General features: G+C 50.4%; 1 protein-coding gene across 3 annotated transcripts; it reads right to left on the reverse strand.

Annotated features, from left to right (window-relative positions):
• Positions 1-1,223: 1,223 nt before the first annotated feature.
• Positions 1,224-10,503, reverse strand: MRFAP1L2 (Morf4 family associated protein 1 like 2). 3 transcript variants are annotated; one of them, XM_006153654.3, is made up of 3 exons: positions 9,896-10,503; positions 9,456-9,483; positions 1,224-1,270 (listed from the first exon to the last, which is right to left on the reverse strand). In XM_006153654.3, the coding sequence occupies exon 1, from the start codon at positions 10,265-10,267 to the stop codon at positions 9,911-9,913; it is 357 nt and encodes a 118-aa protein (XP_006153716.1). In that variant the 5' UTR covers positions 10,268-10,503; the 3' UTR covers positions 1,224-1,270; positions 9,456-9,483; positions 9,896-9,910. The 3 variants fall into 3 exon arrangements, with proteins under 3 accessions (XP_006153716.1, XP_014445316.1, XP_006153715.1); XM_014589830.2 differs by having other exon boundaries at positions 1,250-1,267; XM_006153653.3 differs by lacking the exon at positions 1,224-1,270 and having other exon boundaries at positions 8,503-9,483; positions 9,896-10,500.
• Between the last annotated feature and the right edge of the window lie 6,216 nt (positions 10,504-16,719).

Genomic DNA, 16,719 nt, shown 5'->3' on the forward strand with positions numbered 1-16,719 from the left:
GCAGGTTTGTGGTTTAGAACTATTACTCAAACTGGATTTGTCATATTGTTACTGATTATTCTTTTTGAGATCTTTTTTTCCCCCTCTGATGATATGTGCTCACTGGAGAGAGAGAGAGAGAGACAGAGAGACAGAAGTGAGAAATTATCTTCCCCACCCCACCCCTGAAAAGATGGCCACGCTGCAGTCCCTTCTCCATTCTCTTCAGGATTTTGGGCACGCATGCACATGTGCCAGCATGACTTTCAAGCCTTTGGGTTCAAGACTCAAACCATGGTCAGCCACGTAACCATTACGCCATCTGCTGGTCCCACTTACTATTCTTTATGATATTGAAGCCCTGCTCTTGTCTGGCTCATCTTTGTAAAGCTAACCCTCCAACAGGATAACAGTAGCCCAGTGCTTCAAGATGACTAATGCTTGGGGCCAGCAGATGGCGTATTGGTTATGTTGTTGGACTCCCACATGGACAACTGTGATTCAAGTCCCAGACTTGGCGGCTTGAAACTCACTGCTGGTGTGTGTGCATGTGTGCCCAAAACCCAAGAGGAGAATTGTACCCCCCTTTGGGGTGATTTCTCATTTTCTTTCTCTGTCTCTCTGGCGAGAGCACATGCCGTATAGCAAAAGCCTCTTTAAAAAAAAAAAAAAAAAAGATGACTGCTAATGTCTACGTACTAACAAGATGGAACCTGATGGGGAGCTCCAGGAGAACTTGCGCTGAGGGAATTTCTCCTTCTGCCCTCCTTACTCAAATGTGACACAGGTTCCTGACGTGAACTCCTCTGTCTTCACTCCAAAATGTGACCAAGAGGTTGGTTATTAAACCCCAAGGCCTGGGGAAAGCCTGCCTCAGTTACTCTCTGCCTGTGCCGTGTCCTCACCCACGAACTGATGCTGGGACCCGTCTGCAGGGGTGCTGAGAAGACCGTGCACTTTCCCTGATGCCCCAGGTGTGATCACGGGTACCCGGGCACTTCCCTTCTTTCCTGAAGTACCAGGTCCAACCTGTGCTGCTGAGTGTCCTCCCTGGGCCCCCTGCCTCTTCTTTCATCAAATACCTAGAAGTAAGACCACAGAGTCAATTCAGACTGGTAAATATTTTATCTTTCATCTTTATTAAAACGTGTTTGTTCAGGGGCTGGCCCTTAAAAAGGGACTGGGGCATGGTCCTGCCACGCCCTTTCTGCTCCATTTCTCCAGCCCGGCAGGATCTGGGGCACGCACACATGTGCCTTGTGTCTCTCCCTCTGGTGAGCGCACATGTCTTCTGGCAATAAAAAGAAAACAAAACAATGAAAAACAAAGTTTGTTTTGTTTTGCTATAGGGCACATGCACTGACTGGAGAGAGAGAGAAAAGTGAGAACCCCCCACCGCAAGGGGGAACATCTGTGCTGCAGTGCCTTCTCTCAGGATTTTGGGCACCCATGCCCCGCATGTATTTCAAGCTGCTGGGTCCAGGGCTCACTGCAAAGTTGGCCGTGCAGAATCCAGCACCTTAACCACCATGTCACTGATTGGCCCAAAGATATTATTTTTAAAGTTATCACTGGGATCAGCAGATGGCATAGTGGTTACGTTGCTGGACTTCCATATGGCCTACTGCGATTCAAGTCCCGGACCCCATGGCTTGAAACTCACGCCAGGTAAGTGTGTGTGCATGCCCAAGATCCCAGGAGAATGGCTGAGAAGAGATTGTGGCATGGCCATCCTCCCTGAGGGGTGAGTTGTCACTTTCCCTTTCACTGTCTCTGTCTATCTCTCTAGTGAGCACATGCACCTTCAGGCAAAAACCTCCTAAAAACCAGTAATAAAATATTATTACTTTCATTCATTTTTTAAACACTGGGCAGGATAAAGATAAAACAAATAAATGGAGGGTAACCTTACTCATTACTTTAGTTGAGATTAACAAACACAGTGACTCCTGAGCAAGATTAGAATACACCTGACCAAACAGAGAGCCTTTGTCCTACCCAGCCCTCAGCCCTCAGTCCAGGGAACACCTAATAGTCACCGTGGTCCTTCCCACTCCTAGAACCTGCCTTGGTGGCTGCGGCAGAGTATGTGCGCCCCTCCTTCCTTTCCATCTCTTCCATGGGACCATCGTGTCCCTCTATCTTCTGCAGCTGGCCTTTCCCCCAGGCCCTCCCTCCAAGCTTTCTGCTTAAGCACTGCCAAGGCAGCCTTGTCCTGGACCCTTTGGCAAGGGCATCTTCCCAACCAGCCTTCCCTGATGGCTTCCCTCCCCACTGGCCTGGCCTTGCAGTACTGGCTCTGCCAATGACTTGAGAGCCCAAAAGGCATAAGAGGGCAGTCCAGCCCTTCTCTGAGTGCCCAGAGGCCAGCCTTGTGGAGGAGTCCTGTTCCTAGAGCTTTGAGTGGTATTGTAGCAGGACTTGGGTAGGGAAGGTGTCTAGGTCAATGAGGGCCAACATCCTGGTCAAACTCTGCTGCCCACGGAAGGGTTCCCCCAGGCAGATAAGTGTAAAGGTCTATTTAAAACTAACTAACCAGGGGCTAGCAGGTGGTGTGGTGGTTAAGGCACTGGATTCTAAAATGGAATGACCGCAGTTCGAGTACTGGACCTGGAGTGCCCAGAGGCCAGCCTTGTGGAGGAGTCCTGTTCCTAGAGCTTTGAGTGGTATTGTAGCAGGACTTGGGTAGGGAAGGTGTCTAGGTCAATGAGGGCCAACATCCTGGTCAAACTCTGCTGCCCACGGAAGGGTTCCCCCAGGCAGATAAGTGTAAAGGTCTATTTAAAACTAACTAACCAGGGGCTAGCAGGTGGGTGTGGTGGTTAAGGCACTGGATTCTAAAATGGAATGACCGCAGTTCGAGTACTGGACCTGACTGCTTGCTTCCTCACTTTCTCTCTGGTGACTGTACGTACCCTATAACAAACTTAAAAATAACAAAACACAATATTAAATAAACAATTCTTTAAAAATAATACAAAACCCAAACCAGCCAACCAGCCAGTCTGCTAATCAGAGACAGCCACACTGCTTGCCTCCTGCTTCCCCTTCCTGAACCTGTTCCAGCCACAAAAGCCCCACTCCATGGTAGATAACATGGTTCCACTGTCTTCCATCTCAAGAATGTCTGTTGCAGGTCTTGGTAGCTATATTTGGTCTCCCACTGCCAGTGGGTGGGAAGTTTTGGGTTTTTTTGTTTGTTTTTTGTTTTACATTTTAAATGTATTATTTTATATATTCATTCACTGTATATGTATCATTGTGGCATACAAAATGAGTTTTCCCATACAGAATACATTGCATATTGACTCAATTAATAATATTACCAGGGCTGGCAGGTGGTGTGGTGATTAAGGGCGCTGAACTCCCACATGGTCGACCACAGTTCGAGTCCTGGACCTGGCAGCTTGCTTTCTCACTTTCTCTCTTTTTCTCTCTCTCACAGGTCAAATTTTAAAAATAAACAAATAAATAAAGTTAAATTAAAAAATATTACCATGCATGTTATCTTCAACAAATAATTTTCCATTTCTTGTTTCTTACATATTTTACTTTTCTTTTTTCCCCCTTGATAAGTTTTAAAGTGAACAGTTCTTGCCCTGGATGGCATTTCTTCCTTCTTCTCTAATTAGACTTTGATGCGTTTGTTTCTGTCTCCGATTTGCCAATGGGGTGATTTGTATGAAAGGATTTTCCAAGGCTGAGTAGCCATGACAGAGACCTACAACATTTACTATCGCTTCTGTTAGAAAAAGTTCAATCCCTGGCGTAGGGTAACATGATCAATAGGTCAGGTGTTCTGGAAGAAATGCAGGTAGGGATTATCACGCCCATTTTATGGGTGGAGAGAGTGAGGTTCAGAAAGGCCTGGTGCCTCTCCCAGCGCTGTAGAAGGTGGTTAAGGGCACTGGACTCCCATGTGGTCGACCACAGTTTGAGTCCTGGACCTGGCAGCTTGCTGAAGGCATGACCGCAGGAGCCTGTCCTTCACTTACCTTTTCCCACCCACATGAGGGCGAGACCCAGAAGACGGAAGGAAAGATGCCAGTACCCTTGCCCTCTCTAAAGACTGTAGCAAGGTCTGGGATGGCCACTAGAAGGGGGCCTTCTAGCGAGCATGCCCCTCTTCCACTCACAGTAATTAGACATTTCAGGAGAGTGGGGTGCAAACAGCCCACGACTGGTGAAAAAGCTGGGAAGCCCCCTCTGACGGGCTACTGACTGACTGCTTCTCTTGGTGAAGCTGGGTGAGGGTTCGGAGTGAACTTTCCTGTCCAAGCAGCACAGCGAACATCATCCCAAGAGGGTGTCCACCAGGGGTCTCCCCCAGGCAGGGCACTGGTAGGAAAGCCCTCACCTGCCACGGTATGCGCTGTAGGAAGAGCCCTGAGCAGACGCTGCGTGTTCTGAGCAGACAGGGCGAGAACGCCTGCCCTTTGGAGGAAGGAGGGACACCGAAGCCAGGCCTCTGCGTGGTCACTAGCAAAGAGCACGGCCTTTCTGCAGCGAGGGGCTGCACTGCCTCACGCCTCAAGCCACAGGTACACCTGCTGGGCAGGACTAGGGGCAGATGGCCACACACGACATGGTCTAAGGGTGGTGAGGACTCTTAGCTGTCAGCGGAGGGCTGCCCAGGACTGGGCATGAGGGGCAGCCAGCAGGGGAAGCCCTCACACCAGGGACACTGGCCTGGTTTCAGGAAGCCATGACTCAGCTCTCTTCTTGGAAAGCACTTCAGGCCACCTCACCAGGAGACTTTGCGAGAAGGGCCCATGGATCAGGTTCATCAACCCAGTATCAGCCAAGGCAGTGGGAGAATGAATTGGATTGCTCCAGGAGGGACCTGCAAGGCCATGGAGAGCTTGGTGGGAGAAGCCAGGTCCACTCCAGGGTGGACTGAACTGTGGGCCAAGCTGGGCTGGGAGTGCTCCAACGCTTAGAGTTCAGGACTCTCGGGCTAAAAAATGATGAGACAGGAAGAGTCATTTGGACCGTGGTTGGAATGTTCCCCAAAGAAATATTCTAGAAATGGAATGTCAGTGCTGGTGCCGTCTGGCTGCTGCCTTCAGAGAACTGGGCCGCAGTCTGCACTCACTGACCAGCAGGGGGCACTGGACCACTCGGAGCTGCGGGGTGGAGTGAGCACCGCCTGGCACAGCCAACTGCAGCCCAGGCTGCACCCCAGCTGGCCTGCTGCACTTGGTATGCCCCCTCAGTAGGTTCATCCCTCGAGCGCCCCCTGCATCCACCTCATTCTCAGCAGAACTGTGCGGCCTTCCCCGGCTCCGTTTTCCACTACCTGTTAGCTATGGAGAAGTGTCCCAGGTGGAGGACCCGACAAGGGCACAGGCCGCGAGGCCATCGCATGATTGTCATGGTCAGGGCGTGGCCAGCAGCAGCGCAGGAGCCCTGAGGGCGGGGCTGGGAGACCCCTAACCTGCTCACTGTGGCCGTGCTGTCTGTGACCCAGACGGGATTTTGTTCTAAGGGCCAAAGGATGGGGGGAGAGCTGAGCCCTCGGCAGCAGATGCCAGGGGTTAGTGAGGTGGTTTGTTTGCTTTTAAGTGTATGTAGGTCCACTCTGAGGCTAACAGTAACAAGCTGTTCAAGAGAAGCCAAATCTTAGCACGGTGACTGCCGTTTGGATCCCCAGCTGGTCAGCCTGACATGCTGGACACACGTGCAAAGTGTCCAAGACCCAACGGGCTGGGGACTAGAGGAAGGGGATCACGGCCTGACCGGATCCTGGGAAGTGTGCTCACGCTGTCCTTCCTTCCCACCTGTGTGTGCTTACGCTCTATCACAAATAACAGAATAAAGGGGAAAAAGACGTGCCAGTCCTCTTCCATCAAACATTCAAATAAGCTGGCTGTTCGGAATGCACCGATACATCCCTTGGCATCAGGCGCTCCACGGGACCGTCAGGTACACCCCCAAGCGGACTCCAGGCGGAAAAGCAGAACGCATGGATCAAGCTCAAAACCCTTTCGAATCCCATGAAGACCTCCCCAGTCCCTCCACACACCCGACTGCATCCACATTTCTACCTGCTGCTGGGCTCCTCGAGCCATACTGGATTCCTGACCCGTTCTTCCATTATTCCCTGTGCGTGGGGTGCCGCAGAGGTGCTGTGCTCAGGCCCGCCCACACATCACCTGGTCTGAAGTTTCCTCAAATTCCCTGATGCCGAGGTCCTCCACCCCCAGGCCTCCCACCAGCTATCAGTGCAGGGTGTCCCTGTCGTTTGCTTGACAGTCCTGACTTACACCTCAGTCCCATACTCTGTGTGGGACAGGGAGAGGGGGAGAGTGACAAAGCACCCCCACTATGGGGAATGGTCATGCCACAGTCCCTTCTCCATTCTCCCACCTTTCAGGATTTGAGGCACATATGCACACACACCTAGTGTGTTTTCCTTTTATTTATTTATTTAGAGGTTTTTGTCTTAGGGAACTGTGCTCATCGGAGAGAAAGGCAGAGACAGTGAAAGGGAAAGTGAGAAATCACCTCCCCGGGGGACAGCCATGCTGCAATTCTTCCTCCTCCAGGGATCTTGGGCACACACACACACATGCATGCCTGGTGTGAGTTTCAAGCCACGGGGTCTGGGACTCGAACTGCAGCTGATCATGTGGGAGTCCAGTGATATAACAGCTGCTACACCATCTGCTGGGACCCCTTGGTGTGTTTTTCAATCAGGTGGGACTTGAACTGTGCAGCTGGCCACCTGAGATTCAGCTACCCCAATCTGCAGGCCACTGGTGAGCCCACCACCTTTCATTTTCAAAAGCAGCCCCATCTGTATGGCCACCCTGAGCAGGTACCCAGGCCGTGTTCCACCACTGAACACTGTACACGGCATCCAGGCCCTCAGCAACACCCTCCTACGGCCATCCACACCCATCACCACCCGCAGAGCACTCAGGCTCATGGCTACCTCCAGCTCTTGTCCTGCCCCCGGGGCAGGTCTCAACACAGTGGTGAGTCTCTGCATCAGACCTTGTCGCTCCTCTGTGCGAAACCTTCCACCCACTTCCTGTGGGATGTGTGGTCAGGGCCACTTCCCCTCTGACCGCAAGGCCTACCACACTCTCAGGCTGCTACTCACCTGTCTGCCCTGGTTGGTCCACCCACCTGGCACATTTTTTAAAAAGTTTATTTTATTCACAATAAAGAGTGCATTCTCTCCATCATGAGAGAGGAAAGAGAAGCACCCTTGACAGGGCCTCATTTAGCCACGATCCCCTTTTCCCAGCCTGTGGGTCCATCAGGATCTCAGGCATACACTAGCACGCCCAAGCAGTGCAGGCTGGCTGGACTGGGGAGCTGAGCCTGTGGTTACCACGTGCTCCCAGCAGTGCAGTGCTCCTGTGCCACGGCTGGGTCATCTCCCTAGGCCAGCCCACAGAGGCTGAGTATCAGTGAAGGAAGGGCTGTGCATCTGGGTCTGACACTAAGATGCTTAGAGCACTGCGTGGCCCAAGTGTTCATCAGTTTTTGTTAAATACCCCCTGATGATGGAAGTAGAAAAGAAAAAAAACCTATGTGTGTGCATGTACACCTACCTATGCATCACAAAGTGGTAAATTCTGTGGAAAAATAGAACAGAGCACGAGGGGGTATGGTATGGGGGGCAGGGGTTGCCATGTCATATAGGATGGTCAGAAGACACATCTGGGTGAAGGCCGAAGTTGGTTAGGCACTTTCAAATACCAGCTTCAACTGTGTGAGCTGTCTGTTCACTGCATAGGTAGCTTCAGCACCTGTGGGCACTCAATTTATATGCTGAATTGAAAACAGCCCCAGGACCAGCAGTTGGCATAATGGCTGTGTTGCTGGACTCCTGTGTAGTCAACCGTGGTTCAAGTTCTGGACCTGGTGGCTTAAACTGACACCGAGTGTGTGTGCGTGTGTGCCCAAGATCCCGAGAGGAGAATGGAGGAGAAGGGATTGTGGTGTGGCCATCCCCCCCAGGGGTGATTTCTCGCTTTCTGTCTCTCTGTCTCTGTCTGGCGAGCGCACACGCCCTATAGCAAAAACCTCTCAAAACAAAAAAAAACAAAAAACAACACACACACACACACACACCAGTCCCTATTGTGTTCTAACTACATGTTTATAGGCTTGTCCCAATCCCTAGATTGTCTCTGAGAACCCCTAAATCCCAGTACAGTCTAGAGTTCATGGACTCCCGTAAATGCAAAGTGACAGAACGAACTTCAGCTCTCTGAAGGCCAGGGCCAGACCACACGCTTTCCTGAGGCACCTTCCTGTTCTGAGATCCGCTTTTCCTTCTCCCTCCTGCCTATCAAACCTCCCTACAGGGTACAGGCTTTTGGGCACACGTGCTCGGCGTATTTTTCAGGTCACTGGGTCTGAGACTCGAGCCACACAGTCAGCCATATGGGATCCAGGCACCTCAACTACCATGTGACCGGCTGGCCCAAGATACAGGCTTTTGAACACCTCCCAAATCAGAACTAGTTCATCTCCATTTGACAATGACCACGATCCAAGAGAAAATTCCAGTCCGAAACATTCTTTTTTTTATTTACATCACCTTTTCCTGGCCAAGTCAATGGCTCGATCATTTACACAAAAGATTCTAAAGCTGTCAGCATTTGCTTTTCCAGACAAATAAACTTTATCATAACAAGTTAAAGCTCTGATCCAATCCCTGTGAAGCCTGAGCTCTGATCATCTCAGCCAGGAAGCTGCTTCCTGCTTACCAGGAAATGTGAGCCCACTGTGGCTAGCTTTACCCTTCCCGTTCCTAGCACCCTGTTTTACAGCAAAGACGTGAATTCCAAAGTTCGCAAATGCGTATTCCTAGAACTCATCCCCATCTGAGGTTGCTTACCCGACAGGTCATGTGATGTGCACCAGTTAACATGCCACAGAAAGTATACACTTCTGGAATAAAAAAAACAACAAAACACAACAACGACAAAAAAAAAAAAAACCAAAAAAAAACAACAGCGTTCCACCTTTTCATACAGCACCACTCTCCATTCCCAAGCACCTTGGGCCTGGGATCTCACTGGCCGAAGCAGGTCTGTGTGCACCCTTGGCTCTTGCTTTCCCAGCTGCGGCTCAAGAGGATCTTCTCGCGTGCAGGACTCCGACCTAAGTCTCCCATCAGTTTCCCAATTTCAAGAAGCATAAAATAGCAGAGCAAGAGGATACACTTGCAAACTCTACAAGTATGAGAAATATCACAGTAACAAATATAAGCACGAAGCAGCTCACACTCCGGGCCACACTCCTTCACGTAAGAACACTGACTGAGCCTGTCTTTCCCAGACTGAATGCGCCTATTAATCAAAACTGATATGACAATCGAATACAGAAATCATCCACCAGGACAGTACTGACCATTGGCTTTAACATGGTAAAAACAGACAGGAAAATAGGGGGAGACACAGAAAGAAGGGCTCTCTGGGTTTCAGCTGGTCCAAGCAGCCAGGCCTCCTTACCAGCTGGAAAGAGTCCATCAGTTGCAACCTAGAGTGGAAGTGGGAAAATAAATCAAAACAAGGTGAATTCTGATTCTAAAATTCGTCAAGCAAACACACACAAACCCAAGGTTAAGGTAATCAGAAATGCAATCACAACCACACTCACACGTTTCCAGTCGGCCCTTCTGTTCCACCCTTCTCTCTCCCTCTTCCTTACAGACAGAGCGGGTACCACCAAGTTCTGCGAGCACCTAATTAGCCCTGACCTTTCGCAATTCCAAATTGTTTTTCGGTAACTACCGAGGTAAATAGGAAGCCAACGCAGTTCCACGGTCCTGCGCTCCGCTTCTGCCCGAGCCTTCCTCCTCCCGCCTCCCCCGCGCCCCTGCACTGGATGCGGGACTGGACCCAATGCTCTCGGCCACTCGGCCCCGCCAGAGCCCGCGGCTGGGACTGACCGGCTCTCGCGCGGCTCAGTAGCACGCGCAGCTGTCCATCTGCTGGTGAAGCTCCAGGATCCTCTTGCCCATCCGCGCCGCCTCCACCGCCTTCCTCTCCACCTTGGCGCACAGCTTCACCACTCTCTCCTCTGCGTCCAGGCCCGGGCTCCGCGCGGGATCCAGCGCGCTCGCCTCCGAGGCTTCCACCTCGCTCTTGATCTCGTCCAGCAGGCTCTCGATCTCCATCAGCTTCCTGCGGGCCCTCCAGTGCGCCCGGACGTGCTCACGCTCAAGGCAGGCAACGTCCTCGCGGACCACGCGGAGCACCGGACTCAGGAGGCCGCCCGGGTCCTCCGGCTCCTGCGCGCCGTCCGCGTCCAGCGGCCGCATGGCGCCCCCACCGCCGCCCTTTCCCGCCCGCGGCCCCTGCCTCCCTGCGGCGCGTCGGGGCAGCGCCTGAGCCGGCGGAGGCCTTGCTGTCACTAGCAACAGGTTCTCCCAACTTTTCACAGCTGACACCGGCGTCGAGAATGGGTCCCTAGCCGTCTGCCAGAACGCTGCTACTTGCGGCCCTTTTACGACATGCCGGTGCTCTTTTACGACCAGGCTGGTGGTGGGAACAGTTTGGGGGCGCCTGCCTTGGCAGCGCGCACGCGCGTCCGCTCACACGCATGCGTACCCCACGCCCTCTTTAAAGTTGTGGCTTTCAGGGGCTTTATGGGGCCGGGGCTTACCATTTCTTGGACGTTAGGGTGGAGCTGTCTACATTTGTAGAAGAAAATAGCTCACACTGATAATGCTGTGTCCCAAGAACTGTTCTAAGTACTTAATAATCTATTTTTTAAGGAATTTGCAAGAGGGCCAGCAGGTGGCATGGTGGTTACGGTGCTGGACTCCCACATGGTGGACTGCAATACGATTCCCAGATCCAGAGGCTTGAAAATCACACCTGACAACTGCGCGTGCGTGCCTGAACTCCTGAGAGGAGAGTGGAGAAGGGATTGTGGCAGTGGTCGTTGTCCTTAGGGGGATGGTTTTTCACTTTCCCTATTTCTGTCTCTCTGGCAAGCACACAAGCTACCGTGAAAAGAACTGCTAGAGGGCGCGTGTGCTGGCAGGAGACCGAGAGGGGGAGTGAGAGAGCACCTTCTGCTTCCCTGGATGATTGCCAGGCCACACTGCATTTCTCGTTTGCGGATTTGGCGCACACACGAACATGTGCCCGAGGTATTTTTCACCTTGCCCATGCTGTTGGACATGTGGCATCCAGCCAGCCCCTTTAACCACCATGCCACCGTTGGCTCAGTGCTTAACATTCGAAATCTAAATAACCAGATGAAATAGGTAGAATCGGGATGGGCAGGTGGCGTGGTGGTTAAGGGCTCTGGACTCCCACATGACGGACCACAGTTTAAGTCCGGGACCTGGCCGCTTGCTTTCTTACCCCCACTCCCGACCTTCTCTGGTCAAATGTAAATAAATAAATAAAGTTAAATAAAATAATTCTTTATTTAACAAAAGAAAGAAAGAAATAGATAGAATCTAGGCTCCAGGACCCAGGTGGGTTACTGTCAGGATAAGGCTGTACTCTTAAGCACCACTCACTCTCACTTCTTGGGCAGCTGCAGCTCCAAACACCAGCTGAGAACTGGGATGTGACAGTGCTGATGCAACAGTGACCATTAGGTTGCCCAGCCAGGCATCTGTCCCTCACTTTGTCTGAAGGCTAAGTTTTATTCTGCGTTGCATTTTGGTTATAAATCTGAGTCTCCCTTCACCAACTGTGAGCTTGCCAAGGTCAAGATAGTCTGACTCAGCACTGTTTCTCAGCTCTGGACAGTGAGTGTGTCCTTGGGATAGTTCTCAATGTGTTCTTCATGGGACTACGTAAACGTAGCACCTCTGTAGACAACAGGCCTTTGGGACAAGTACTTAGTATTTCCCCAGAGCCCTCACTGGGCTCGATACACAGCAGGAGGTCAATAAATGTTGCTTTAACATTATTTCCCAGCAGATATGTATTAAGTGCCTGCTAGGTGTCAATGTGTCCAGGCTGATTTACCCTGTGAATGTCTAGCAGAAAATATTAAGGGGACCTTCCTTGCTGGTTGAACAGGGGTCACTCTCAGCTCCTATAGGCCACTCTCTAGTCCTTGCCCACGGCCCCCTCCACCGTCAGAGCCAGCAACAGCACGTCGATCCTTCTCATCCTACAAATCTCTGTGGCATCTTCTGCTCCCAGCTAGAGAAACTCTGCTTTTCAGGGCCCTGCTAGCGTCTGAAGGTTTGACACCTCCCCCAAAGTCATGTTTCAAACGAATCCCCTACGCGGTGATACAAGTATCTCTGGGAGTGATTAGGAAGTCTAGAGACCCTAGAGAGCTCACTCACGCTGTCAGTCCTGTGAGACTGCAACAAAAAAGATGGCCCTCTATGAACCAAAAAGGCCCCCACTGACACTCAATCTACTGGCTTGATTTCAGACTTTCCGGCCTGCAGAACTCTGAAAAATAAATATCTATTGTTTACGAGCCATCTGGTTTGCAGTATTTTGTTATGAACTAAGACAGAGCTCCTGTGATCAGATTAAGTTCACCTGAATAAACTTTATTTATTTATTTATTTTTTGCTATAGGGCGTGTGCGCTCGCCAGACAGAGACAGAGAGACAGAAAACGAGAAATCACCCCCCAGGGGGGATGGCCACGCTGCAGTCCCTTCTCCATTCTCCTCTCGGGATCTTGGGTATGCACGGAAACGTGCCCAGTGTGAGTTTTAAGCCACCGGGTCTGGGACATGAACTGCAGTCAACTACGTGGGAGTCCAGCGACATAGCCATTACGCTAACTGCTGGTCCCAATAAACTTTTTAATGCAATATAAAGTTGCAATATTATGGGAGAAATACCAGAGAATGAGGATCATGGGGACCAGCTCAAAATTCTGCCTACTGCAGGCTCCTGGGAATTCTAGGGCATGTTCTCGTAGCGGCTAGGTATGACTAGTGGAACTGCACTTGTGTCTAGAGAGCCGGAGTGAACTGAGTTGTCTGGCCTTGGCTCCGAGTGGAATAGAATGAAACACATAGAAACCTACAGACTTCTGAGAAACCTGCTTTAGGAAAAATGCTGCCAGCCTGGATGGAAAGAGGTCGATACTGTTCAAAACATAAATGATTTCCAGATTCCCAACTTCTCACCAGCAGAAGTCAAAATTGTAGTCCAAACTGGCTTAGTTTTCAATGCCCTTTTCAGAAGCAATCCAGGATTGTGATGGGAAGGGGAGAACACGGTGGAAAGTGCAGACAAGAGCTGTGGGCAACCATGTGTTAGGACAGTGGTGGGAAAACCAGTCTCTGAGCTAAGAATGGTTTTTACAACCCTAACGTTTCTCATGTTTTACAAAAATGTATTTTTTTTTCAAAGAAAATAATTAAGTTTGCCAGAGCCAGCCAGTGGCATAGTGGTTATGGTGCTGGACTCCCAAATAGTTGACTGTGGTTCAAGTCATGGATCCAGTGGCTTGAAAAATCACACTGTGCATGTGTATGTGCATGTCCAAAATCCTGGGGGGCGCAGGGAGGAGAAGGGATTGCAGTGTGGCCAGGCTCCCCAGGGGGTCGATTTCTCATCTTCCCTCTCATCTTGTCTCTGTTTCTCTCTGGTGAGCACATGCATGTTATGGCAAAAACCTTAAACAAAGAAATTTGCCAGAGGGTGCATGTGCTCACAGGAGAGAAACAGAGGAAAAACCCTCTGCCCCCTTCACAGTGGGGAACATCACACTGCAATCTCTTCTCCTCCATTTCTCCCTCCTCTGGGGATTTTTTTTTCTCCCAAGCCACCAGCTACAGGAATCTAACTGCACAGTCAGCCCTGTGGGATCTAGCTGTCTCAACTACTAGGCCACAGAGCCAGCCCGATCATTTTTATTATTGTAAAAAGAGAGAGGGGGGATGGGGATATGTGACAGAGACTGTATGTGACTTGCAAAGCCTAAATATTCCACATGTATACCTCCACAGGAAAAGCAGTGCTTCGCTACCGAACCTCTTCTAGGCTACAGAACCGAAGCCCCATGGAGAAACAGTTGCCATCTGTGAGGCAGAGGAACCTGCCAACGCAAGCGCCGTGGAGCTGCAGACGCTGTGACTGCCGGGTCTCCCGCTCTTTGCTCTGCAAATGGGCTTTAGCTTCTCCCTAGCTCACTACTGTCTGCTCATGTCTAGGTAGACAGCATCTTGACTTTTTTTTTTTTTTTTGAGAGGTTTTCGCTATAGGGCGCGTGCGCTCGCTAGACAGACAGAGAGAGACATAGAGACAGAAAGCGAGAAATCACCCCCCAGGGGGGATGGTCACGCCGCAATCCCTTCTCCTCCATTCTCCTCTCGGGATCTTGGGCATGCACGTACATGCGCCCGGCATGAGTTTTAAGCCACCGGGTCCAGGACGTGAACTGCGGTCGACTATGTGGGAGTCCAGCGACATAGCCATTACGCTAACTGCTGGTTCCCAGCATCTTGACTTTTTATAAAAGTCCATAGGGGCTGGCTCTGTGGTCCAGAGGTAATGCACAGCTCAAGAGGAGCCAGGCCTTACGTGATGACTGTGGTTCACAGCCCCGTCTAGTCTGCCTGAAACATGCCGGACACACACACGAGTGCTCCAGATCTGACTGGCTGCAGGGCTAGACAAAGACGGTCACAGTGATTGGATCTTGCGGAGGCCTCATCTCTCCCTCTCTCTCTTGTCTCTATGTTCTGTTATATATATATATATATATTGGGCTCCTGCATGGCTGACCACAGTTTGAGTCCCAGACCTAGTGGCTTGAAAATCATGCTGGCACATGTGCTTGTGTACTCAAAATCCTGGGAGGACGATGGAGAAGGGGTTGCAGCGTGGCCATCTTCCTGGGGGATGATTTCTCACATTCCCTCTAACTGTCCCTGTCTCTCTTTCTCTGATGAGCACATACACCTTATGGTGAAAAACCATAAGAAAGAAAGAAAAAGAAAGAAAGAAATAAACAAAGAAAGAAAGGAAGTTGGTTAAATAAAATAATTATTTAAAAGAAAGAGCTAACTTCAAGCTATAACAATAGCTCTAAAATGACACACAGAGAGATGAAAGAACCATCAGTGGCCTATTAGACAAGAACAGAAAGAAGTTCATAGGTTTCTAGACCAAGAAAAAGCATATTTGCATCTGACATAGATCCCAAAATCCTAAATTTTTCTATGATTGCAATAAGGGGGTGGGTGGGGCCTTAGAGGAGGGTGTGTGAATTTCACATGACTAATTGGGACACTAGGGACACATAGAGGTAGGTTGTATAAATGACCACCGCTTCGCAGGCCCTCCTGCATTCGTGTCCTTAGCTTTGTCTTGTTTGGCCCATGAGGCATTAGCAGATAGGGCGGAGCACAGGTTTGAAACGGGCTAGCCCAGTGGGGTTCCCTTTCCACTGTGTCTCTGCCTTTGCTACGAGAAGAACAGCTTGAGTTACCTCACTGGGCTCAGGGGATGTGGCCCTACACAGGCCCAGCCTAGACCAGCTGGCCCACAGGCTCTTACTGAGCCCAGATGGATCGCCCACTCGCAGCTGCAGACCATGGGAATGTTTATTACTGTCGCTGAGATGTAGGGTGGTCCATGCAGCAAAGGCCAGCTGATGCGCTTTGGTGTGATTATCATCCCAAATAAATTAAAATACCCAATTCTCCTGTTTCTCTTTTTTTGGAGAGGTTTTTCGCTATAGGGCGCATGTGCTCACTAGACAGACAGGGGAGATATAGAGACAGAAAGTGAGAACTCACCCCCCATGGGGGATGGTCACGCCGCAATCCCTTCTCCATTCTCCTCTTGGGATCTTGGGCACGCACGCACATGCGCCCGGCATGAGTTTTAAGCCACCGGGTCCAGGACGCGAACCACGGTCGACTACGTGCGAGTCCAGCAACATAGCCATTACGCTAACTGCTGGTTCCCTTTTTGTTGTTGTTGTTGTCGTCGTCGTTCAATATCAGGTGGAAGTATCTCACCTAGATGTCTAGATGGTTTAGGTTTTCTCTTTAGAAACCTCAGCCTGGGGAGCCAACAGGTGGCGTGGTGGTTAAGGTGCGGGGCTCCCACATGGCTGACTGTGATTTAAGGCCCAGACCTGGTGGTTTGCTTTCTCACTTTCCCCTTCTTTCACTCTCTCTTTCTCTGTCTCTATGGTCAAAATTTTTAAAAAGGTAATAATAATAATAATAATAATAGCAAATAAAATTAAATTAAAAAATAATTTTTTTTTAAAAAAAGAAACCTCAGCCTGAAGCATCTTCTTCAGGAAATGGTATTCACTCTTCTGTACCTCCAAAACATTTCCCGTCCCACTTTTCATTCATATTGTACCCAGAGCCCAAGTTTCTTCTGTACCCTACTGCTAATGGTTTGGATCATGGTTTTCTCCCCAAAGGTTCATGCTTTGAAACTGGTCTCAGTGGGAAGCGATCTCATGACCCCAGACATTCACATATTGGGACCTAGTTGTATTGTAGAGGTGTTAAGTAAGAATCCCTTCGTGGTGTACCCGAGTAGAGACTCCGGGTGAGATACAGTCCTTAAGTGGGGCCCCAGGGTTGGGTTCTGGTGGGTTTATCAGGAGAGAAAATGAGCAGGCGGCGCCACATGGATGAGACTGAACTAGAAGAAACACAGACCCTGCCCTCCAGCATGCTGTGGCCTTACCAGAAGTCGGACCCTGGGCCCTAGACTTCCAAACTGTGGGCTGAATAAACCTCTGTTTCTTTCTCTCTCTCTTTCTTTCTTTCTCTCTCTCTCTCTCTTTCTTTCTTTCT

The sequence above is a fragment of the Tupaia chinensis genome, unplaced genomic scaffold (genome assembly GCF_000334495.1).
Source record: "Tupaia chinensis unplaced genomic scaffold, TupChi_1.0 Scaffold000384_1, whole genome shotgun sequence".
NCBI lineage: Eukaryota > Metazoa > Chordata > Mammalia > Scandentia > Tupaiidae > Tupaia > Tupaia belangeri.